The 24,240-nt window shown below is 34.9% G+C and overlaps 3 protein-coding genes across 34 annotated transcripts; 2 read left to right on the top strand and 1 right to left on the bottom strand.

Annotated features, from left to right (window-relative positions):
• The first annotated feature begins 880 nt into the window (after window positions 1–880).
• On the top strand, window positions 881–8,432 carry LOC111313737 (leucine carboxyl methyltransferase 1 homolog). Of its 28 annotated transcripts, none has more exons than XR_016332551.1 (14): window positions 881–1,311; window positions 1,671–1,760; window positions 1,875–2,005; window positions 2,307–2,354; window positions 2,428–2,509; window positions 2,953–3,055; window positions 3,333–3,453; window positions 3,607–3,654; window positions 3,973–4,056; window positions 4,534–4,598; window positions 5,288–5,339; window positions 5,460–5,499; window positions 5,736–5,795; window positions 6,237–6,312. XR_016332551.1 is itself a non-coding variant. In XM_022914451.2 (13 exons), the coding sequence occupies exons 1-12, from the start codon at window positions 1,239–1,241 to the stop codon at window positions 5,475–5,477; spliced, it is 915 nt and encodes a 304-aa protein (XP_022770186.1). In that variant the 5' UTR covers window positions 882–1,238; the 3' UTR covers window positions 5,478–5,499; window positions 6,237–6,373. The 28 variants fall into 28 exon arrangements, 15 of the variants coding, with proteins under 15 accessions (XP_022770188.1, XP_022770186.1, XP_022770184.1 ...); XR_016332550.1 differs by having other exon boundaries at window positions 5,451–5,499; XR_016332557.1 differs by lacking the exon at window positions 5,288–5,339 and having other exon boundaries at window positions 882–1,311.
• Window positions 8,433–9,368: 936 nt separating this feature from the next.
• Window positions 9,369–14,727, top strand: LOC111313735 (bZIP domain class transcription factor (DUF630 and DUF632)). The gene is made up of 5 exons (XM_022914441.2): window positions 9,369–9,427; window positions 9,543–10,827; window positions 10,932–11,116; window positions 12,117–12,340; window positions 13,664–14,727. Exons 2-5 carry the CDS (start codon window positions 9,552–9,554, stop codon window positions 14,448–14,450), a joined length of 2,472 nt encoding a protein of 823 aa, XP_022770176.2. The 5' UTR covers window positions 9,369–9,427; window positions 9,543–9,551; the 3' UTR covers window positions 14,451–14,727.
• Window positions 14,728–16,434: 1,707 nt separating this feature from the next.
• On the bottom strand, window positions 16,435–20,863 carry LOC111313736 (serine/threonine-protein kinase D6PKL1-like). Of its 5 annotated transcripts, none has more exons than XM_022914444.2 (4): window positions 20,514–20,863; window positions 20,215–20,308; window positions 18,456–19,791; window positions 16,435–17,579 (listed from the first exon to the last, which is right to left on the bottom strand). In XM_022914444.2, the coding sequence occupies exons 3-4, from the start codon at window positions 19,739–19,741 to the stop codon at window positions 16,688–16,690; spliced, it is 2,178 nt and encodes a 725-aa protein (XP_022770179.2). In that variant the 5' UTR covers window positions 19,742–19,791; window positions 20,215–20,308; window positions 20,514–20,863; the 3' UTR covers window positions 16,435–16,687. The 5 variants fall into 5 exon arrangements, with proteins under 5 accessions (XP_022770179.2, XP_022770180.2, XP_022770178.2 ...); XM_022914445.2 differs by having other exon boundaries at window positions 20,160–20,308; window positions 20,524–20,863; XM_022914443.2 differs by having other exon boundaries at window positions 20,524–20,863.
• Between the last annotated feature and the right edge of the window lie 3,377 nt (window positions 20,864–24,240).

Here is a 24,240-nt window from a genome sequence, read left to right as displayed (position 1 = left end):
AAAATTAGTAGTAAACTACACATTGAAACTATGTAATCATAGTTTTTTTTTTTTAATCGTAGCGTTTTTTAGTTATTGTTATTATATGAATTTAGAAGGTAAATGAATACAATATAAATTAATTTTATTATATTTATAATTTATTCATTTTAAAATGTTATTTATGATTATTTATTTAATTTAATAAGTAAATAAAAATTAATTTTATTCATAAATTTTTTGTTAAATGTTTAATTTATTTATATTTTTAAATATAAATAAATGGATTATAAATAAATTTTGTTATATTTATGATGTAATAATTTAATTAATGAATTATAAAATATTATTTATAATAATTTATTAAATTTAATAAACAATAAAAATAAAATTTATTCTTAAATTATTCATTCAACGTTGCATTATTTACATTCCCATTCAACTTTTAATCTAATAGTAGAAAAATATTCAAAATAGTTAGTAGTATTAATTGTTTAGAAAAAAAGTGAAATTGCTGATGTGTTCTGTATTTGCAATTTGGACAACAACATCACAGGTGTCCTGAACCGTGACATGATGATACGACGAAACCATTTTAAGAAATTCATTAAAAAATTCATTAGTTGCATGTTTTCAACAAATATATATATTTTAAATTACAAATACAAAATAACTTACAATGATAATCGTAAATGGGAGGTAAACGTTCATCAATATAACTGATATATATTCAGAAAAATATTTTTTAATAAATGGCACGTGAAAATTTTCATCAATATAAAAGAACTTTGCAATTAACGTACTATTTTAAATTGTAAAAAAATTGAAATAGGCTTCAAAATTAAATGGAAAATACAAATTATTTTAAAAAATTGAAAGATTCCAATGGAAAATTTTCATCCTCCCTGAGAAATATAAACTTTTGGATGATAGTAAATTGGTAACTACAAATGCAGCCAAAGTTTGGAAACGGTTTATGGTCAACAAAGTATCCGTTAAGTCGGTCAACATTTGCAGTGGGATAAACAATTTTTTTTCCCCAAAGGTATATACTGCCGCGTCAAATCCGAAGCCAAAAGATTTGGGCGAATCCAACCTCCGACTGTGTGTGTGTGTGTGTATATATATATATATATATATTCAGTTGTGAAATCAGTTATTTACAATTTAGTTCTCTCTCGTAAAAAAAAAAATCTCCCTCTCCCTCTTTCTCTATCGTTCTTGCTTTTCCGTTGCGTTAGGAAAAGATTAATCGAAGCATGGCGAAGTCGGCGGCTGATTCACGCAGCAATAGGGCAGCGGTTCAAGCCACCAACGACGACGCTTCAGCCGGTAAATGGCGAGTGCCCTTCCTTATTTTTGCCGCATTATCTCCATTGTATTTGGCCGTCTCGGAAACGTTAATTTTCATTTATCACTGTTTGCGATATGGAAAATTAAAGAAAACATAAAATCTAGGGTTCGAAAATTCGAATTGTATTCGAATATTCTTAACAGTTTATTATCAAGTTTCAATACAAGATTTCGGCGCGAAGGAGATTAATCTAATGAACAATTAATTTTGGGAGCTTTTTTCTTTCTCTGTTTTGGATAATTTAGAATTTTTTTTAAAACGTTGGTTCGGACCAAGTAATTCTGAATATTTCTTAATTTTGAAAAAAAAATAATGTTGTTACTGTCGTGTGTTTAAGGGTCATGTGTTAAAAAGGGATACATGAAAGATGACTACATCCATTTGTTTGTTAGGAGGCCTGTGAGGAGATCTCCTATAATTAACCGTGGTAAGATTTGATTAATTTGAATAAATTGCATTTTGATTCTTCCTTTTGCGATATTATGTAATGGGTTTAATCTTATTGATATAAATATTTTTTGTTTTTGGGTGTGTATTTGAGGTTACTTTGCACGTTGGGCTGCTCTGAGGAGGTTTCTATATCAGTTTCTCGATTGCAAAGGATGTAATAGTGAAAAGAAGCAGATATTATCACTTGGTGCTGGATTTGATACGACATTTTTTCAGTTGCAGGTGCCTGAGTTTTCTTGTGAGTTGGGATAAACTCGTAACACTCGACTGACCTAAGAATGTTAATATTTATTCTTTGATAGGTGAAAAACACGACAAACTTAAGTTGTTCAACTGTTGCATTTTGCTGATATTAATTATTTCATTATTCCTTTTTTTTTTTTTTATGTTTGATAATCATCTGGGAAAATGCATGTTCCCTTTTACTGCAGATGTTTTATAGTTATTGGAAATTTTGATTTACCTTACAGAAGCCTGAATATTGACAAGTTTAATTGGTCTTTATTTTCTTTTACTTGGGCAGGATGAGGGAAAAGCACCATATCTATATGTGGAACTTGGTTATGAAGAGGTCCAATTTTAAATTTATGATTGCAATTGATGTGTACTATGTCCTGCTTTAAACAGTGATTCCTTTCTTATAGGTAACTAGTAAAAAGGCTTCCCTTATTGAATCCTGCAGTCAGTTGAGGAACAAAATTGGTGCAACAGCATCAATCTCACGAGGTAAGTTGCCCTGGATTATTGATGCATCAAATCACTACTAATATCAGTTTCATGTTGGCTTTCTTTTGTTTTTATTTCTCAAAATGTCATTTTTCTTTCCTGGTGTATGTGGATACATAGGACCATTAGCATGAGTGTGCTTCATGGTACATAAACTTTAAAGCATTCAAAATACTGTGCAAAACATGATGCTGAAAAGTGTCACTTTCAACCACTATTCTGTGAATAACTCATATTTAGTGTGAGTTTGTTTTCTTTTGTCAAATATGTCTAAAAGTTTTCTTGTTTAAGAATCATATGTCTAGTGCATTTATTAGAAGTTTTGAGGCTTTGGGTGCTGATTTTTGTTTATTATGGTCCATCATCTATCAACAAACTTTTGATTGAAGAAATTATAATGCTAGCTTCTTTTGTGGAATGATAGAGAGTTCATGCCTTTGCAGAGAATGGAGAAGTGCTCAGTGATCACTACAAGCCACTTCCAGTTGATTTGTGCAACATAAAAAAGTTGGATGATATCATATCTCTGGCAAATATGGATCCAGGGTATGTTCATGAATCAATTCCTATTCCTTTGTATTTGTTAGCATTTTGCTCATCCGTTTTGAAACTGCAATTAATTGATATCTTTCTATCCGTTTCATTTTGCATGTTTCATGATTGTAATTATTTCCAGAAATTTGTGTTCTTTCCCTTGTTTGGGTGTTAAATTTGCATGTTATTTTAGTTTTTTTTACAAATTTTCTTTCTTTTCTGTCTTTCTCGGATCTGTTTATTTTTTCCATGGTTAGGGACCTTAAGGGTCATCTGATATTAGTATCAGTCTGCCAACATTTATAATTGCAGAATGCGTTTTAATATACCAGGATCCAGATTCAAGCCGTGCTATTGTTGGTTGGGCATCGAAAACATTTTCAACAGCAATATTTTTCTTGTATGAGCAGGTTCTGTACTTTTCTGAAACCCCAACATCTTTAATTCCTCTTTTTTGTTGGTTGTGGTTCCTGGTAGTGTTCCTTCCTTGAATGCCTTCCCTTTTGCGTCTGTCATGGTTGAAAAGAAATGATGAATTCAGAGTTTCTGGTCCCTGCCAACAGATTCATCTAGATGATGCTTTTGGGCAGCAAATGATAAGAAATTTGGAGGTGAAAATGTCTTACTTTCTTATTTTCATTTATTTATGAGCACCTGTTTGTGCAAATTTCTTTTTGAACCCAGAGACTTTTCATCTTGTTTTGCATTTTGTTGATGTTAGTGGAAAGATGATTAGCTAGTTAGGAAGATTCCCTTTATAGAACACCTCCTTTCTCTTTCGTGGAAATGCATGAAATTTGATTTTTTTTCATTGCTTAAGCGCTGTTTATTCCACAAATCAGGAGCTTGGATGCCATGATGTTGACTCATAGAAACTTACACTAGTTATTAGTGAAAATCAATAACTCTTTGTCCACATTTTGTTTCAGAGTCAAGGCTGTCTACTTTTAGGTATTTATGCTACGCCAACTTTGCTTGCAAAGGAAAAACTATTTCTTGATCAAGGATGGCAGGTATACAAGTATATCTTGTGGTTTCTTTAATTTCACTTGACATTAAACCCTATTCTTTTATTTTGTGTTTCCTTAATTTAATTGGAAACATTTTATAGGGGTTTTAGGATGAGAAATATCGTATTCATCTGCGAATTATTTATTTATTTTTTTTATGGAATACATTTGTTCAGTGCCCGTAGAGCACTGTTTCTTTGATGGTAAAAGTAGTAATGCCTCTGTACCAAAAATAAAAAAACATAGTAATGACTGATATAAAGCCCATGTCCTGGAATCTGGCTAGATATAGCTAAAAATTTAGAGACTGTTTGTCCTTCTCCTTGCCTCCTGTCTTCCTCATAACTGCCAGAATGAACTTTAATTTGTAGAAATGAGGGCATCATGTAATATCCATCCTGTCTTCCTTGTATTATTTTGAATTTTATTATTTCATTAATCTTTTATGTTTTAGTGACTATATTTTGTGTGAGTTTTCAGAAAATTGTTGCCTGGGACATGCTGAGAGTTTATAGTAAATTTGTTGATGCCCACGAAAGATGCAGGTATATGCTGCTTTAATGTTATAAATTATTTTTTTTCATCTAGGTCATCACAGACATAACCAATTTCATAGCACAGATGGCTTCTTGCCTGTGCTTGATGGAGTTATTTTGTATCTATCTTGAACTTGCCTGAGCTAAGTTTGATATGTAGAATCATAGATTTGAAAATAAGAATTAGATCATCATTTATGGTTATTTATTACTTACTGATTACATAAATTCTGTCCATGGATCTGTTTGCTGTGCATAACTCCAAGGATTTTGTCGCCACGTTTATTCCTGGTTAATTAGCTTAGGAACTGTGGAAGCTTTGGCTGTAGGCCATGAAATTGATGATGAAATAAAAGCAGCAGCCAAGTGTACCTTCAAATTGGATCTATAGGGGAAAGATGTTTTGATTAGAAGTAGAAAGTTGAAATCTGAATCAGATAATAAATTCTTCTTTGTCTTCGTGTGCATGCCATTGCTGCTCTACAAATGCTGCTTACTGAAAAGAAGAATCTCTGCTTCCCTTCTTTTAGCAGGCTTTCTTTTAAGGTTTTTGAGAAGATATAAAGAGAAATTCCTTCCAATTTCTTGATTCACATCTTTTGCTCTTTTTCATCTACTTTACATCAGGAAGCTTGCCATTTTTGCATTTCTGAAATATTCTTCGTGAGGATCCTTATATGTGAAGTTATGGTGATTAGAATTGAGCGGCTGGAATTGTTTGATGAATTTGAAGAATGGCATATGATGCAGGTAAGTGAATCTTTCGCTGAAACAGAAAGTTAGCACCCTAGAAGTATCTGGAAAATAAGATGAACTTTATCTGTGGATGCTGTTCTGACAAGTGACAACTAAATGTCTTAGTTCTTGCAGCCCTGGCTGGCAGATTAATTGATGGTCACATATGATGCAGGTAAGTGAATCTTTCGCTGAAACAGAAAGTTAGCACCCTAGAAGTATCTGGAAAATAAGATGAACTTTATCTGTGGATGCTGTTTTGACAAGTGACAACTAAATGTCTTAGTTCTTGCAGCCCTGGCTGGCAGATTAAGCGATGGTCACATAATCTATGCCTCTCATCTGTTGATTAAAAAATTCTGCAGAGTTTATTATTGTCGTCACACTGATAATCAAACTGTTGATTTTCAGGAGCACTATTGTGTTGCTTATGCAATCAATGATGTCATGATATGTCCATATTTTTCTTTGGTTTGTCCTCATATTCCTTCATCATTTGAATTTCCTTGATTGTTGCATGAAGGACCAGAAATATATTTGTAGGTTTATTTGTACTGAACTAAATTTTTAGGTTTATTTCCTTGTGTAGCGGACCAGAAATACCCCTTATTTAGTGTCACTAGATCACTAGAACATTTTATAGCATTAATAAGTATTAATCTCATCATTACATTCACTGAAGCCAACGGTTTTAGCAGCTCAAAAAATAACCTCCTCAGTCCTTGGCGTGGCTTGTCACAAATATTTTAATCATCAAAAAGTTTGATTAAGATCAAATGACTGCAATCATTGAACTGCATCTTTTTTGTTCAATTTTTCTATCATTCTTTTATGATAACGACACAGATATTGTGATCAAATTGAGGATAGATAGTGCGGTTTCCGTTGACACTTACCCTTTCCATGGTTCAGGGGTTGTATGGGAAATTTGGGTTTCCTGATGACCGGACACATGCGTCCAACACCTCTTCAGCTGCATCTCCATGAGAAAATGAGGCTGCTCCTCATTGTAGTACTCTCGCCAACTTTGGATAAACAATGTAGAAGCAGAGAAGCATGTATGACTGCCACGTGCCTGTTGTGCAAGCAAGGGTTCTGTTAGGTAAAAAGGCCTCTCCAACTAGTTAGCTTTTATAAGTCTTAAAAAAGTTTTATGACTTGCCGTAGCCTAGCCGTATGGGTGCGTCTCCACGTTTTTTGTTTTGTTTGACTCGACAAAAAGAGATCCTTTCTTTCTTCTGGTAGCTGTTTGGCAATGAAAACGTGGTGGGACCCAAACAGCACCAAGTGTCTCTCAACCCCCTTGGTTCGTGGGGTCAGAATCATGTGGAGATACATATTCCTTGGTTGGTTGCTTTTGCTTCTCAATTTGTTCTCTTAATATCCGTCTCAACTCTCTTTAATCGTTTATATATTTATATCATCCTGTTTGCCTTTTTTTTTTTTTTTTCTCTATTTCCTGTTTTCTGGAATGCTCATGACCAAAACGCCATTTAGGAATGTTAGTTTTTGAAAAATTAATGTGACATTACAAGCATCATTGACTATTCTAAGAAATGAAAGCTGATTTGTTAGGGTTGGGGCCTAGTTTGAGTTTAGAAGTTCACGCCTCCTTTGGCTGGGGTATTCGTCCAGTTGAAATGACGTGATTCCGTTTCTATTTTGTTTGATAGGCTCAAGTCACATTGGTGCGGTGGTTAGGAAACTGGGTGACCCGAGTTCTAATTAGAGTCTCAAAATCTCCTGATTAAAGATTAATCACGTATCTATTAGTTCTTTGTCTGATAAAGCATATAGTGTATGCAAAAATGATTGATTATGGGTCGAGCAATTGGAAGATTTTTGTTGATGTAAATCAGGCGTGGCCACGAAATCAAAAGAGAATGTGAAAGTAAGAAAATCAAAAACGAAAAAAAAAAGAAGATTAGATAATCCAATCTAGAAAAATGTAACCCCTTTTTGGTCCACATTTTTTTACCTTTTGGGGAAGAGAACACTTCATCATTTGCTTTGGATTGCCGCCTACTATTGCTTGTTTCCTTCGACTCTTTAGAACCTGCTTGAGTTCTTGGACGCTTGCAGCACCCAAAGCTGGGGGAAAATTGTAGTACTATATTAATATATTTGTTTGCAGCTTTAGTGATCCTTTGTTTACAGTTTAGAGCAGGAGGCTTTGTCTCTGCTGTACTCATAAACTGCTTCTAAATTTTGAAAAATCTTTTAAGACACTTGAAGTTTGTTATTTAACTGCATTACTTTTTTTTATTTTTCATACTGCTCTTTATAGTGTAGGGGGTATCATTTCTTCATCAAAAGAGTTTAGGGTGGCGCTCGATGTTGTTTGGATTAGTTTCCAAGAGGTTAAAGTTTGGGTAGTTATGGTTTCCTGTTATGGCTGCAATATCATTTTCACACTTTATGTCAATTTTTAACTTCTTAAATATTTTATTGTAAAAACTATCGAGGAAAAGATTATCATCCTGCTTGTCGATTTGAATGAGATTACGAACCCTAAAAATTTTGTAGTTTCGATTATCACATATGTTGGTAAAACTTGAATATTTTCTAAGATTTAAGCTTGATTTTTATTGTTAATAATTTCTTTGATGAGTAGTTTATAAATTCAACGTAAATTTTTTAAGAAACTTACTATTTATTGTGATTATCTATCGTGATTTTGGATCGAGAAATCTCTTCTCATCCTAAATTTTTTCTTCCCAAAAAGGTGAAGCCACGAAGGTCTAAGCATCTATTGTTGGTACCCACAATCTCGTGGAGAATCAGACTCCTCAGATTTGGGCATATCCGAGTGGCATCTTCAGGCTTGTGCTGGTGGGGTGGGAGTAGAAAGGGTTAAGCCTTCAAGCTAGAAAGGTTTTTTAACACCGTTAAATCTTCCGGTAAAGTATAACGATAAGGCAAAAGTTTGTTCGAAAAGGTAAAGTAGAAAGATCAACAATAAGAAAAGAAGAGAAAAAGAGAGGAGTTGGGTCCAGTAAGACTGTAATAAAAAGGATAACGAGGGAAAAATAAACCTCCCATTACTTTTCTTCAAAAGGATCCACTCATTTTAGAGTATCTATGTTATTCCGCCTTTCTATCCCTTCACTACTTTGTGGCATGTTGCTACTTCTTTAAGAACTTTTGGCTCCCCATTTGAATTTGGGTTCCCATCGATAGATCTCTTCTTGTATTTTCAAAAAGACTAGCGCATTGCATTTAATCTCATTTAGTTCATTAAGATGCAGAGATTCATGCCAGATACTGGTTGAAAATTTTCGAAGGGAAGAACATGAGTCTAAATATCTAAAATACTGGATTTACATCACTCCAAACATTTCGTTCTTTTAACAAATTGTCCTTTGTGATGTCAAAAAGAGGAAAAGAATACATAAACAAACATCTTTCTTTCTTCGGCATATGCATTTATAAATCTACTTTCTAAAAAAACAAGGTGCTTTTTCAAATATAATAAAATAGGAGATAATAGTAGATCTCTGCATAAACAAACAAAGACAAGAAGGTGCACACAATAACAGAGTCCCCCTTTAAATAAATCCAGCAATATCCTATGCCTACACATAAAGGCCAACAAATGCCGCATTATGCTTGCTTATCACACTAAAACTCAATAATCAAGAACAGGACCCACAGTCCAAAAACAATTTCTCTTTTTTTTTTTTTTACGGAAGATCAATGTCTACCTTTTTATGCCTTACTTACTGTAAAGCAAATGTCAAAACAAAAACAGCCTTCTGCAACACCAATTCATTAATAAATATTTAATTAACCAACCAACAAATTTAAACAATATTAAATACCAAATCCCCCAACCCTCCTTCCTAAACAGCCATCAGTAAGTTTTAGACAGTGAGGAAAAAAAAAGTGTAGATGATAGTACTATTTTAAAAAAGAATTCATGAAAAAATAAACAAAGGAAAGTAAGAGGGAAGAGTGTGACCGTGTGAAGAGCCCACAACACAAAATGGGAACGCTTCAAATACTTCATTAGCTATAACCTTACTGTTTATTTCTTCTGTTACTGTCTATCTCAGAAATAGCACTTGCAATTTACTGAGCTTGACTCCATCACCGCCATTACAGTACGCGCCTCCGCTTAGAGTTTCTTTTGTTTTTCTATTCATTTTTACTCCATACTTTTTTCTTCTTTGCTCAGCATTGATTTACTCTTTTTTTTTTTTCTGTTTGATTAATTAGTGTTTTAGAATGGGTTGCACGGCGTCAAAGCTTGACAATGAAGACACTGTGAGGAGGTGCAAGGATAGGCGCCGCCTAATGAAGGAAGCCGTTCACGCTCGACACCACCTAGCCGCCGCTCACGCCGACTACTGCCGCTCTCTCCTTTCTACCGGCTCTGCTCTCTCCTCCTTTGCTGCTGGTGAACCCCTTTCCGTCTCTGACAAAACCCCCGCCGTTCTTCTCCATCCTGCCAACCCTTCTCCTCCACCTACCAATCCGATCCCTCCACGTGTCCCTCCATCTCCCTCCCCATCTGTCCACGCTCCCCCTCCCCCTCCCCCTCCTCCTCCTTTCTCTCCTTCGCCTTCCCCTTCTCCAACAATCGCTAGCTCCAAACTCCCTCACATACTCTCCGCTTCAAGCATCCCATCACCCGCATCCAATCGTCGTCGGCCACGTAAGTTACCCCCGAAACTCCCTCATATCTTATCCGAATCGAGCCCTCCTTCTCCTCAAAGCTCGAAATCTGATTTTTCCAACTTCTTCCCAACGGCTTATCAAGCTAATTCCACTTACTCAACCACGCCTTCTCAAGCGTCTTCCGTTTGGAACTGGGAAAATTTTTACCCTCCCTCCCCACCAGACTCCGAATTCTTCGACCAAAAATTACAGCAACGAAAGCAACAACCACCGCAACGGCTTCATCATTTAGATTCTAACAACCCTGAAGATACGGAAGACACCGAAACGGAAAAATCAGAATACGATTTCTTCCGTCCACAGAAACCAAATCACCGTTACAATATCAATTCTGATAACGCCAAGAGTAATTTTGATGAGGAAACCGAAAGAGAAGAAGTGCAATGCAGTGAATGGGGAGACCACGACCACGATCATTACACTATGAGTTCATCGGATGAAGAGGAGGATGACGGGGCATCCAGATCCGAAATTGGTGCTCGCTCCAATTTCGGGTCCTCGATGAGAGGGGAGTTGGATAAGTTGCATCATCTTCATAATCAGACTCCTCCGCTGGTACAGCCGCAGCCACAGCAGAAGATGTATGGGACTGCCGCGAAGAATAAAATGGATAATAAGTCAGAGAATGCGGGATCGTCGGCGGACGGTTATAGAACGGGTGCTATGATGGATATGAAGATGGTGGTTAGGCATAGGGATTTGAAAGAGATTGTCGATGCGATCAAAGAGAATTTTGATAAAGCCGCCGCCGCCGGAGATCAGGTTTCGGAGATGCTAGAGATCGGTAGAGCTCAGCTTGATAAAAGCTTCAGGCAGTTGAAAAGTAAGCTTCAAATGTGAAGAACTTTTAAGCTAATCTTAGTTCGAACTGATTAATCTTATTTTCTTTTGTGATTTTTCATTAAATTTTTGGTTTTACATTTACAGAGACGGTGTATCATTCGAGTAGCATGTTCAGTAACTTGAGCTCGAGCTGGACTTCAAAGCCGCCGTTGGCGGTGAAATACCGGCTTGACACGACTGCACTCAATGAACCGGGCGGTTCGAAGAGCCTTTGTTCTACTTTAGACCGGCTCTTGGCTTGGGAGAAGAAGCTCTACAAGGAAGTCAAGGTAAAAATTATTTATTTCGTATTTATTTAAAAAAAAATTAGCTTTTTACTAATTTCTGTATTTGAGACAAGGGATACGCCCTGTAGCGTAAGTCCACCGCAGTTTTTGACTGTTGATTTTCCTCTCCCATGTGGACAAAAACGCCCTTTGGAAACTGTTAATGGGGTCGAATCTTTCTGGGGTATTGTTGTCAAATCGGACAGTTGTTGTGGTCCTAAATCCTCGTAGGGTGGGTTATATTGTTACTCTTTTTCCAGCGTAATTATCCCTTTGTTTTGTTTGCTTTCTGTATTATTAGTAGTATTGTAATAGTCATAATGACTAAAACACCCTTAACATTGCTGTTAAGACAGTTTAGGCCCAAGGGTAGCTTAGGAACATGATGATTTCCACGTCCAACCGACTTATCTTATTGCGTTTTGGGCTTAATATTGTTTTAGCTGGATGCAGTTTAGCTACTAATCAACTAACTTTTTCTTCTAGATTCCTTTCCTCTATTTCATAAGTGTTAATGTAGTGGGACATTTCTTGTCTGGGAATTTTTCTTTTGAATCAGTAAATGAACTTTTAGGTTCTTACCTTCCATTTACTTAAATTAGTGCTGGTTGGTAGAGAATGAAGGTGCTTTCAGTTAATTTGCCTATATGCTTCAATAATAAGTTATTCATCGGGACATTTCGTTTTTGCTGTTTTTTTGTATTGAATGCTAAGGGGAAAAGTTGCTAGTTAACGTGTATGAGGTAATAAAAGTTCTTTTTCCCATCCTATGGTGTCATCTTATCGAAACTTTTGTAAGTTTCTTGAATTGGTTGGACATTGGGATTCTGGTTCCATATTATATCTGTGTAAGAAAAGAAACATGTGGTGCAAAGATAATTTGATAATTTACCTGGTTGTTGGTGTCCTCCAAGATGAATTTATGCCATTGCAGTGATGTATGTGGGAGCCATGTTGTTTCAGATGAGCGCTAATACAGGCAATAATTTTTCAACAATTTCAGGCTAGAGAAGGAGTAAAGATTGAGCTTGAGAAAAAGTTGTCAGCACTGCAAAGTCAAGAATACAAGGGGGAGGATGAAACCAAGATAGACAAGACCAAGGCATCAATAACAAGGTTGCAGTCACTAATTGTTGTCACATCTCAGGCTGTCTCTACCACCTCTACTGCCATTATTGGTCTTAGAGACAGTGATCTTGTTCCTCAGCTTGTTGAAATTTGTCATGGGTAAGTATTTTTTCTCTTCTTTTGTTTCTCTCTATTTTGTCTTGAAATGGTAAGACATTCTTTTGAAATGTTAATGATGCAATGCAACCACATGCAACCATAAACCATTAAATATTCTATATACACTCTTGGAAACTTTATATGGATCACGAAATACTGATCTAAATACCAATGTTACCAGTCCGGTAAATTATTATTAGAGTTCCAATCCTTATGCTCCCCTAGAAAAGAAAAGTTCATAATTTTAACTCGTCCTATTTATAGATTATTTGTGAGAGAAGTCAGCAAAAATCTTACTTTCCCCCTTTTTCCATTATTTTCATTCTTTGAAATTCATTCTTACTTAAGAGAAGTTGTCCCTGGTGGCTTAAGTTCTTATTCAGGAGGGGAGTTGAATCTTGAATTTGTTTTCTCGTGTGAAACATTGAAGGGTAGATTTTGGCACGTTGCATGGTAGGTGAACCATTATTACTCATTGCTCTGTCATTTCACTTGACCATCCTCTCTGTTAGCACATGTGCCTTGTACTCGTGGACTTTTTAATTTCTATCTTTAAGACTCAGACAGTGGCCCAAATACTACTTGATAGTGTTTCTTTGATCTATAGACTCTTTGTATGCCACAGACAAGTGGGGATGGGGGTTAGGTGCATTGGAGTTCACTATCATATGCCCCACCATAGTCTATTTTAACAGGTTGTTTAAGATGGTAAGCTGGTCTAAGCCCCTTATTATTATCATTGTTGTCGTTATCATCATTGTCCTTCAGCAGCATGATTAAGAATGAGTAGAAGTATGATGATTTACTGTAACACCTCAAACAGTTTGCAAATTCTGTATTGTAACTCCTGTTGTTAGATTAAGAATGCTGTCTTCCAGAGATTAGTGGGGTTTGTTGCTAAAACAAAACTGCCAAACAGATGGGTCATTTGTGGGCTGCTTGATCTGTTCGTAGTTATAGTGGATCAGCTAATTTATGGGGAACATTCCTGCAGACCTTGTGTTGGAGATTAAACTAACAATTTCGCGAGTGATTTTTGAAAACTTGCATCTCAAACACTATTAGAAGGAAACAATGATGTGCCATACATGAAAGTTGAAGAACAGACTAATAGTTTGCTTTACAGGCATATTTTAAATTAGAAGAAAACATTATTCTCAGCTACTTTCTTTCTTTTGGTCATTTAGATTTCGATTATATTAGGTACAGTAAATTTGTGTCAACTTTGAACATTATAGAAATTCAGTGCAGTAGAACAATTTTGGTGCTAAAATAATTTCAATTTGAACATTATTTTTACGAATTGTATGTATTTGGATGCAGCTTCAAGTATATGTGGGGGTCCATGCATCAATACCATGAAGTTCAGAACAATATTGTGCAGCAAGTCCGTGGCCTTATAAACAGATCAGGGAAAGGTGATTCAACTTCTGAATTGCACCGGCAAGCAACACGTGATCTTGAGTCGGTTGTTGCTGCCTGGCACTCTAGTTTCTGCCGTTTGATAAAATTTCAACGGGATTTTATCCACTCCCTCCATGGCTGGTTCAAGCTCACCCTTCTTCCTGTCAGCAATGACAATGTTGATGGCAATGCAGAGCGCGCTGATGTATATGCTTTTTGTGATGAGTGGAAACTTGCTCTTGGCCGTGTCCCCGACACAGTAGCTTCTGAAGCTATCAAAAGTTTTATCCATGTTGTGCATGTGATATCTGTTAAACAAACTGAAGAGCTTAAGATGAAGAAGCTAACTGATACTGCATCAAAGGAGCTTGAGAAAAAGGCGACATCTCTCCGGAACATAGAAAGGAAGTTCTACCACTCATACTCTATGGTTGGTCTTGGACTTCCTGATTCTGGGCCTGATCATGGGCAGGTTTTGGATGCTCGGGATCCCCTTGCTGAGAAAAAATCTGAGCTTGCAGCATGCCAAAGGCGGGTGGAAGATGAAATACTGAGGCATGCCAAAGCAGTAGAGGTGACAAGAGCAATGACTCTGAATAATCTTCAGACAGGCTTGCCAGGGGTTTTTCAAGCATTGACCAGCTTTTCTGCCTTATTTACCGAAGCACTTGATTCAGTATGCTCTCGCTCCTATCATATCAAATAGATTAATACATTTTTTTTCCCACTTGAATTTTTGAGGTCAGCTGAAAATTATAGGAGCTGGGCATTTTTGGCTGTGAGCTCTTATAATTATTGTTTTATTAATTTTGGGTTTTTTTAGGAATGTGTAAATACGTGGGAGGTCTTTTTGTGGTTTTGTCATCTTCTATTGTCAATCAAAGTGTCCGTACAGGAATTGCTCGGGTTCTTGTATGAAAAAAAGGTTGCAATTTCAGCAGATCAATAAAATACACTATTCTGCCTTTTTCTCTCTTCCAAAACTTTTGTTTACTGATTTATTTTAAGAACAAAAATTCTAATCTTTTGGGAGGAAAAGAAAGGGGGGGGGGGGGGGAGGGACGGGGAGTGTTGCTGTTTTCCCCTGTTTTCCTTGCAGAGCAGGGTGGTTGGCTTATGGTTATAAACATGGTGGGTATTGTTGGGACCAGGGCAGGCAATTCATTATTGATCCAGGGCTATGTGGCCATGATGAAGCTCAATATCACCTTTGCCAAGCAGATGAATCTTTACTCTCTTTTTTTAATCATTTCGTATCTTACCCCACCTTCCTCTAGTTCCTCTTTTTTCCCGTTGAAAAAGAAAGTCGAGTTATCAAAAGAGACAAAACGGTTAATATGTAAAACAACATTTCTCCAATTTGAATGGTGGAAAAAACAGTCAAAAACAGCACAAGTTGTCATGTTTTTTAAGTTGCAGAAGCTGGACCATTGTCATCCATGTTTCAATCTCTAATATTTCTCACATTTAATACTATTACTCTGCCCCCCATCTGATCTGCAAACAGAAATTCAATTCATTATCATTTCGGGCCCTCCAAATATCAGTTCTGCTTCATCTGACAGCTTCTGTTCTGTTCCATGTTATTATAAGCCGCTACATTTCCCTTACTATCCTATAAACGTAGCCAACTTCTATTTTGTTGCTTTTCACCAAATACGTAAGTCAGTCCAAAGAAAAAATTGGTTGTTATTGGCAAACTCACATGCAGGTTTACAACTTCAAAGTCTTCTACAACTGAATTGCTTCTGTGTTTTTTTTTTTTTTACAGTAATTTTGATTTCTCCAATGCCCCCAAGCATCATTGGAAGTTGATTGACCGGTTGCCTTGAAGATCTTAATACTCAACTCACTCCATTCTCTCAACCATATATTTGAATTACGTAAGTTCACTCTTTCTTTCTTTCGTTTTATATAATATTATTGTGTTCTAATTTTCAAAGAATCCGATTCTTAGGCCCATCAGATCCTTGCACTGAAATTTGTTCTGGCTGTTGGTTTGTTTGCTTTGCTTTGAAGAGCCAATTGTTTTTCATGAAGAGAACATAAAGTTTGGGTGATGGACAAGGCACCGAGTGGCGAGTACACGATAAAGGTGAAAGATCAATGAGAACCCAATCCGGGGAGAGTGGAGAAGAGGCCAGGTAAGGGGACCAAAGGTTTCGGGTTTGACAGGAAAAGTTCAATATTGTGGTCATGTGGACCTCCTTGCTCCAACTGATAATGCTAACAAGTAAGAACCCTTCGTTAGTCCATGAGTTTTGGATAGAAATCGTTAGGCTTAGGCTTTTGTCAGAATTTGAGCATAGATTACTTGATCGTGATGAAACAAGGGATAAATGTCTAGGCACCCAAAACGAACCCAGCGAATAAACATCCAATAATGTTTCTATTTCAATTTTCTGCTGGAAAAAACCTGCGGTACCCAAAATCAAGTTTTTCAACATCAGTGGCACATCAGGGTTCATTCAAAATATAACCCCTCGAAAACCCAATTCATGGTTCCCCGACATCGACGGATACATGGTGTTTTTTTCTGCTATTAACTCCCGGAGAAATCACAGGGAACCATCAGGAAGGTGTGTTTTTTCACCATGCAACCATGAATGGCATCATTTTTACATGAATATAATTAAGAAAGCTGGAGCAATTTTAGAATTAAGACAAAAATGATAATAAACTTTTTGCTATGTAAATACTCAAGTCTGAATTATCTTATATTATTTCTCACATCAACTGACGCTGTGAGTTAATGGGTAAAAAGGCCGCATACTTTAAAAAAGAAGCCACTTTTTTTTTTTGTTCTTTTTGGTGCAATTAACATAATTTTTTCTTTGATGAGGCAGTTAGCTGAAGTATATTATCAGAACAAAGTAGCGTCAACAAACTCCTGGAGGGAGTGACTAATGATACTAATACAACACAGCATCCTCTACTTCAAAACTAGAAGAACTCAAAGTCCAGATATTTACCCCCGGATTTCATGTCTGTCCCTACCATCCTTTTACTGCTGCTACCAACCCCAACTGGCTCCATCGGCCCAAATTTCCCAGGCATTCCAGGCAACTCACTCTCCATTGGTCTGGGCACCTCAGGTGGGGTGCTGCATCGTATTAGAGCCCAATTCACACCTTCAAAGAAAGGATGTTGCTTGATCTCAGTTGCACCCCTCTTCACCCCTAGTCGGTGTTGTGGCTCCTTCACCAGCAAGCCACGGATTAAATCACGGCTAGCGTAACTGGTTGCTGGTGAATCTGGGAATCTCAACTGTTGCCCCACAACATTGAACAGCGTAGCACGGTTTCCTGAGCCTTTAAAGGGGGTTTTACCATACAGCAGTTCATGCAAGAAAATTCCAAAGGTCCACCAATCAACAGCACTTCCATGGCCTTCTCCTTTGATTATTTCAGGGGCTAGGTATTCATGGGTTCCAACAAAGGACATAGACCGGGCTGCAGTAGGCTCTGCAACAAGCTCCAGGAGGGTATTAGATGGCAACCCACACTCAACTCGAGGTTTTCGGGTTTTCTTCTTGTTCTTTTGAGGGAATAAACGTGGGATAAAGCAGTTAGGCTGGATGCAAACTGATGTAGGCTCAATACAGGAGGGTTGAACACAGAATGCACCACCAGCTCCACGTTTTGAAGGATCAGAATCAAATGCTGAGGATTTTATCAGTGTGGGAGAAACTGTGCATCTTAAGGAAAGATCAAAGTCTGAGAGCATTATGTGGCCATCATCACGAACTAGAACATTTTCTGGTTTCAAGTCCCTATAGACGACCCCAAGCATGTGGAGATACTCCAGCGCTAATAGAACCTCTGCAGCGTAAAATCTGCATTAAGAAGAAAGACAGGGTTTATAACTTTTCTAACTGAAATTCACTGATATTAATGAAAAACACTTGCTTATGAAACTTATATGATGACCAAGCCTTTAGCAATATGTGTTTATGCCATCTATACAAAAACATAATGAACTTCCCAAACGTGATGAATGTAGATATATATAATAACCTTTTCCAACAGTCACTGAGAAATTAATTTTCCAAATAGTACTGCCTTAAGGGGCCAAGTAAATACTGGGTATCATTTCTTCATAAACTGATAACCATATTGGAACTCAACAAAAACAGATAACAATTTCATTCCATGGCATGTACTCATAAAAGGGAACCAAGCAAACTCATAAAAGGAATCCATTTCCATGCCCAACACATTTAGTTCGCATAGGCTAGCAGACTCCCGTTCATTCTAAAACAAAACACACTAAAATAAGGAGATTCGAGCTTCACTTAGTTGCATCTGCTATTTCATCTCTCCCATACACAGGCTAGCAGGTCCATAAGGATGCACTCTTTGCATGGAGTTCAGCAGCATGAAGGTGAACATAACTTTCATAAACTTGACACATTGACCAAGGTTGCATGGAGAACTACTATCTTTTGACTCAGATAATATGAACTCTGTGATGGTTAAGATAGGAACTGATCCAGGAAAAGTTCTAATTAACTAGGCAAGTTTTACTTGACACCATGACTCCAAAGACATGGACCCATCAGTGTGGAATTATAGATATACTGAAGGTTCCCAACATGTGAAAGGAAAGCTAAATAACAATAACATATAAATGAAACTTTACTGCAGAAAGTATTTTTTTTCTTTTAAGGATGCTAACATTCTACACAACTAGGAGAATATATAAGCCATACTTTGCAGCATACTCTGAGAAATGCTTTCCAGGTTGTCGTTGCCTCAAAGCATGTAGATCACCCCCGGGACAATATTCCATGACTAGACATGAGAATCTGTCGGTTTCAAAATGTGTATACAGAGTGGGCAGAAATGGATGGTCCAGCAGCTGCAGAATCTCCCTTTCGGTCTGAGCCCTACTCAACTTCTTACGACTTGCAAGGGATGCCTTGTCCATTACTTTCATTGCAAAATAACAACGAGTACCACTCAGCTCTGAGAGATATACACTGCCAATGTCACCACAACCAAGCCGTTTAAGCAATCTAAAATGACTCATGCCCAAAATTCCATCTCGAGCCCGGATAGCAAGGATGGCCTTCCACCTAGGATCATTTCCTTTATGAGGCTTATTAGCACTCCCAGTAATGTTGCTCCAGTTACTGTCATCACTAAGACCACTGCTATCACTTGCTCGGCTAACACTAGTCTTTGCACTCTCAAGTGAATCTGCTCTGACACTTCCCTTTGTACTCTCACAATTCCTCTCCGTGCTAAGCATGCCATCACTTGTAACCGCATCACTCCTATAAGTACTGGCACAGCTATTGACAATGCTCATAGTTGTGACGACCCCAGTACTGTCAATGCTGCTATGTGGACTTACATTACCACTTGCAGGCAAAGAATCATCCCAAACACATTCTTTTTCATCTGAATCTGGACGAACGAGAGAGTTATCTGTATTTTGTAATGCACGTGGAACTGAAAATGAAGACAATGCAACTAAATCATTGGGTTCTTCAACCAAACTTTCTGCAGGCGAAAGAACAGCAGGACTTGGTTTCTTATGAGGAGCCCTAATTGAAAGATCTTCTAGAAAAGGTCCCTTCACTGACATGCTCTTCATCAAACACCCAGGATCAGACTTCTTCTGACCGATTGGAACATATAAAGTTCTCATTAGATCCGTGTCCACGGGTTCTGCGGGGTGACTCGCTCCAGAAAAATAACTAGATCCACCTTCCTCCAATGAATCACCGCTGCCCTTGAATGTAATAACATCAAGCATGATTTCTTCATGGTCAAGCAGAGAATCTTTCCCTTTCCATGTCCTTACAGGTTCGGCTAACTCTGAATCTTGGGCTTTTCCCACATTAGATCGACCCACTTCATCTCTAACCAATACAGCTTGCAAATTCAGCACAATACCTGCTTCTCTCCCCAAGACTGTACGTGGATTTGACACTGAATTCACAGCAGGCAATTTCCTAGGAAGCAACTTTGATTCTGGAACCCTTTCCATTCCAAGTAATCTTGAATCTTTACATGGAATAATCTTACAGCAAAGCAACCCTGCAATATTAGGATGAAACAATTTAAATTGAGTTCGACAATTCCTCTAGTTTTCTGGTTGGACTTTAAAAGCAATCCACTAAACCATTTCTATTCCAATATTCTCTAACCATATCATTCAAAATCAGCTTTCCTTCCTTTTTTTTTTTCTTAAAAGGGTAATAAATTAACAATTATATTTTCAGATTTTAGCCCATTTTATCAGCACACCAAAAAAATAAAGCATTAATCAATTGAAAACAATCATCAAAACTCACTTATTCTTAAAAAATCAAAGAAATTCAGTTTATCATATATTTCCTATTCCTATATTTTCTAACCAAAACAAGGAAGAATTTTTTAACAATAAAAAAAAATATAAAACTTACAAGAATAGAGCAATCAAAGCTCTCTCTCACTAAACCTCTAATTTTAGAGCCAAACCTTGAAAAGATATCCCTAACTTGCAAATTTTGTAAAAACAAAAGGCAGATCAATCAAACAAGCTCGTGAAATCCTTAACTTGAGTTGCAATCAACTGAAATGCACAAAATGGTATACTATTAGATAAAATTAGAGAAACCCTAGCTAATTCCAAGTCAGCAAATATATAGAGAGGGAGAGAGATCTAAAAAACCTTATTAACAAAATTAAAAAGAAAAAAAAAAGGCAAACGGAATCAAAATACAGAACATTCAAGCCGAAAAGAAGAATCCAACCAAAAAAAAAAACTGCCTAGGAACCTGTACGGACTTGGAAATAAATAAAAGGATTAAAAAACAGAGCTTTGAACTCTGCCTTCTATTAGTTCACAGCCATGAATTTCTCTTTTCTCCAAATTTTCCAAAACAAACGCTAAATTAACAGATTTTCCTTTCGGGGGTTAGAGCTCGAGCGATCGAAGCCCGAGCTCTTTTCTTTTTCCCTGCTCTTTCTCTCCGTAGACTCTGGTTTTTCCTTTTTTAGCTCTGCAACTAAAAGAGATTTTGTTCTTGTGATGGTTTAGATTTGCCAGATAACTTTTGCTTTTCTTTTTTTTTTTTTGGGTAGAGAGGGAGAGAGAGTTTCTTTGCTTTGTACGATTGGTGAGAGTAACAAAGGCACGGGGCCGAGCGACTTAGCGATATAGAGTGGGGGGCCCGTTTGGGTTCCACATTAAGCGGGTCCCATGTCTGTTCCTTCTTTGAGCTACATTGCTTTTCAAAGTTGCGGACCGTCTCTCTCTTCTCTCATCGGCGGTTGGATTTTCTTCTGCTTCCGTTGCGACACTAATCATCAAGCGCGTAAATCAGCGCGTATCTTTACTTTTTAAAATTATTAGTATAATGTACAACATTATATCTCATTACTCTATATCCGACTTAATTAAAAGTAAAAAAAAATAATTTTACATCGTTTTTCAAAACTTTTTACATCACTTATTTTATAAAAAATATTTTATTTGTTTCTTAATTCTCATATTATTTCTTATTATTTATATTTATATTTTTCATTATTTACTTTTAAAAGTTTTTGTTTCTCTTCAATTTAAAAGCTTACTTTTCTTAGTTAGTACATAAATAACATGTTAATATGATATTATCTCATATCTAATAAATATTTAATTTTTTATAATTTTATATTTAAGTTAAATCTCTCTATTTACAGTTAATTAGTTTTAAATAAAATATTTAATGTGTTATTATAGTCAATTTTTATTTCTATTATTTTTTTCAAATTTATCACTTGATAGATTTCTTTCATATTCGTTTACACGTGATAAAGATTTATTAAAATGGTATTATTTTATATATAATAAATATTTAATTTTTTATAATATTATATTTAAGTTTGATTATTTTATTTACTGTTAATTGATCTTAACTTTTATGTTTTACATGATATTAGAATCAATATTTTTTTATTATCTTTTTCAAATCTATAATGTAGTAAGTTTTTTATATCTCTACCTACACGTGATGGGACTTATTAGTATGATATTATCAAATATTTAATAAATATCTAATTTTCTGTAATCTTATATTCATGTTAGGTTACTTTTTTTTGCTGTTAATTGATTTTAAGTTTAATGGTTAATCTGACTTATATTTCATATGTCAAAATCATTTCAAATGGTTCTTTCTTTATTTTTTCACAATTTGATTTACTCTTAATTTTTTTTATTTCTTTATTTTTGATTTTATCTCTTTTAGTTTGACTACACATCATTATAAGTATTTTCATCTTAATTATGCTCATCATCTTTTTTTATTGTTTTTTTAACAACTCAACATTCAATTCTATATAATAATGTAGATCTTATAATTATTTTATATAATTTTGTATTTAATTTTAAATACATATTATGATCATATGATACATTTGATATATTTCATCATTTTACTTATGAGTTTTATAATTTATATCATTTTCTATCTTAATATTGGTTTAAATAATTATTAATATAATGAACTTTTCTTGTTAAGTTTGATGAGTTTATTTTATTATTTTTAAAGAATTTTGTCGATAAATAACATTTAAAAGGATGTGATTTTTTTTAAAGAAAAGTTATTTATACAAAAGTATATTTGTAATTATCTTTTGGAATGTAAAATGTTTATTCTTATAAAAAAGATAATTCTATATAATAATCTTTCTACTTATAATTAACATTAATAATTATAACGAATCAAAATGGTAATAAAAAATAGTTTTTTTCTTTATTGAAAAATAAAATAAACCATTAACAAGGTAAAATAATTTTATAGTCCACGCGCCATGAGTGGAGCATTTGGAAAAAGGTTAATGAGTGATGACAATCGACAAATGGGTTCCTGATTCCTAATTACAAGAATTAAGAGAAGGGTGAAAGATAGTTTAAACACTTAAAATATGTTTGATGTACAAATAACGTGGCAATGGGTCATGATGTAAACAGAGATTTTGTTAAAAACAGGGTCACCACCCAGTCACGCGGGGCCCACCCCATATCTAAATTATAAAATTTCCGTTGCTCTTTATCATCTTCGATTTCATTTTTCCACCGTAGGCCTTATGTAGTAGAAGTACTGCTACTACTGGCTAACAATATTATTTAAAAATTAATTAATTTATTAATAATAAAAAATTCAAGAAAGAAAGTATAAACTATAAATGGAGTGAATAATATTAATTTTTTAACGAAAGAAAATACTATTCGTATGGATTGTGATTTCATTTTATTCTTATCACTCCTCAATCCACTAATAACAATTATTATTTTATTTTATGAAAGTCTCTACCTTATATTTTATCAGGGGAAAATGATCTTATATTTTTTTAAAATTCTAAAAATATATATTATATTTAATAATTAAAGATTGTATGGTGACTTTATAAATTAAGATCACCCTTATTTCGTGAAGACGTAATTTTAAAAATCAAAATTGTGAGAGCAGACTTTTAATTTTAAAATGGACACTATCTTATAATAAACGTAAACTAATAATTTTTTTAGTTTTAAAATATTTGTTATGTATTAATTTGTACAAAATTTAAGAAAAATATTAACTTTAATTTATTTAATATTAAATTAAAAATTTATGATTTTTAATGTCAAAAAATAATATAAAATTTAAAATTTAAAATATAAAAAAGAAGAGTTTTTGATGTTAAAAGAATATAATTTTGAGATATCTAAAAAAATAAACAAAAAATATTTTTTAAAATTGTAATTATAATTAAATATTATATTCATCAATTAATTATTACATTATAATCAAATTACAATAACTGAATAATTAAAAAATAAATTAAAATATAGTTAGATAATTAAATTCACACATAATAAAATTTAAATTTAATATCTCAAAATTTGTAAAACCTCTTATTTTTTTTAGTTAAAACCTCATTTGTAATCATGTTTATTGTTATACCAACCAATTTATTAATCTTTAACTCTTTAATTTCATGGTTAAAAAGCTTTTTAAAAAAATTATAAAAATTTTGATTTTGAACCAAAATATTTTCTCTTTTGCCATGAACTATGCTTTTCTAACATCTATGTACAAAAAGAAAAAACTATAGAAGACTCTATCTAATTGCATAATTCAACCATTTAATTATATACTTTTCAAATAGCCAAAAATAAGTAAACACTTTCCCAGCATTTTGTATCCGTCTCATACCAGAAACAGCATTGAGGTTTCATTCTCAATTCCCATTTTGTTGTCAAGTCCAAATGCCGTGTTGGAATGAAAAAAAAAAAAAAAAAAAACTTTTGCTTTCTCTCTTTAGAAAAAACTTTAGACGAAATTGTTGACCAAGAAAACTACACTCATCAGCAGGGACAGTAACAGGATAAAGCTTAAAGGTAAAGATCTAACCCCTGTTTAATAGTTAATTAAAAACAATTCCATTAATCTCTTAAAGTCTCGTTGTCAAAACAATGAGACTTTGCGAACCCAAACCTGAAATTTTGTCATCTAACTATGGCAAGGAATGAATAAGGCC

Source organism: Durio zibethinus, chromosome 23, assembly GCF_047325235.1.
Source record: "Durio zibethinus cultivar Kanyao isolate XHJ-2024 chromosome 23, ASM4732523v1, whole genome shotgun sequence".
Lineage (NCBI taxonomy): Eukaryota > Viridiplantae > Streptophyta > Magnoliopsida > Malvales > Malvaceae > Durio > Durio zibethinus.
This window is presented reverse-complemented; position numbering and strand designations above follow the sequence as displayed.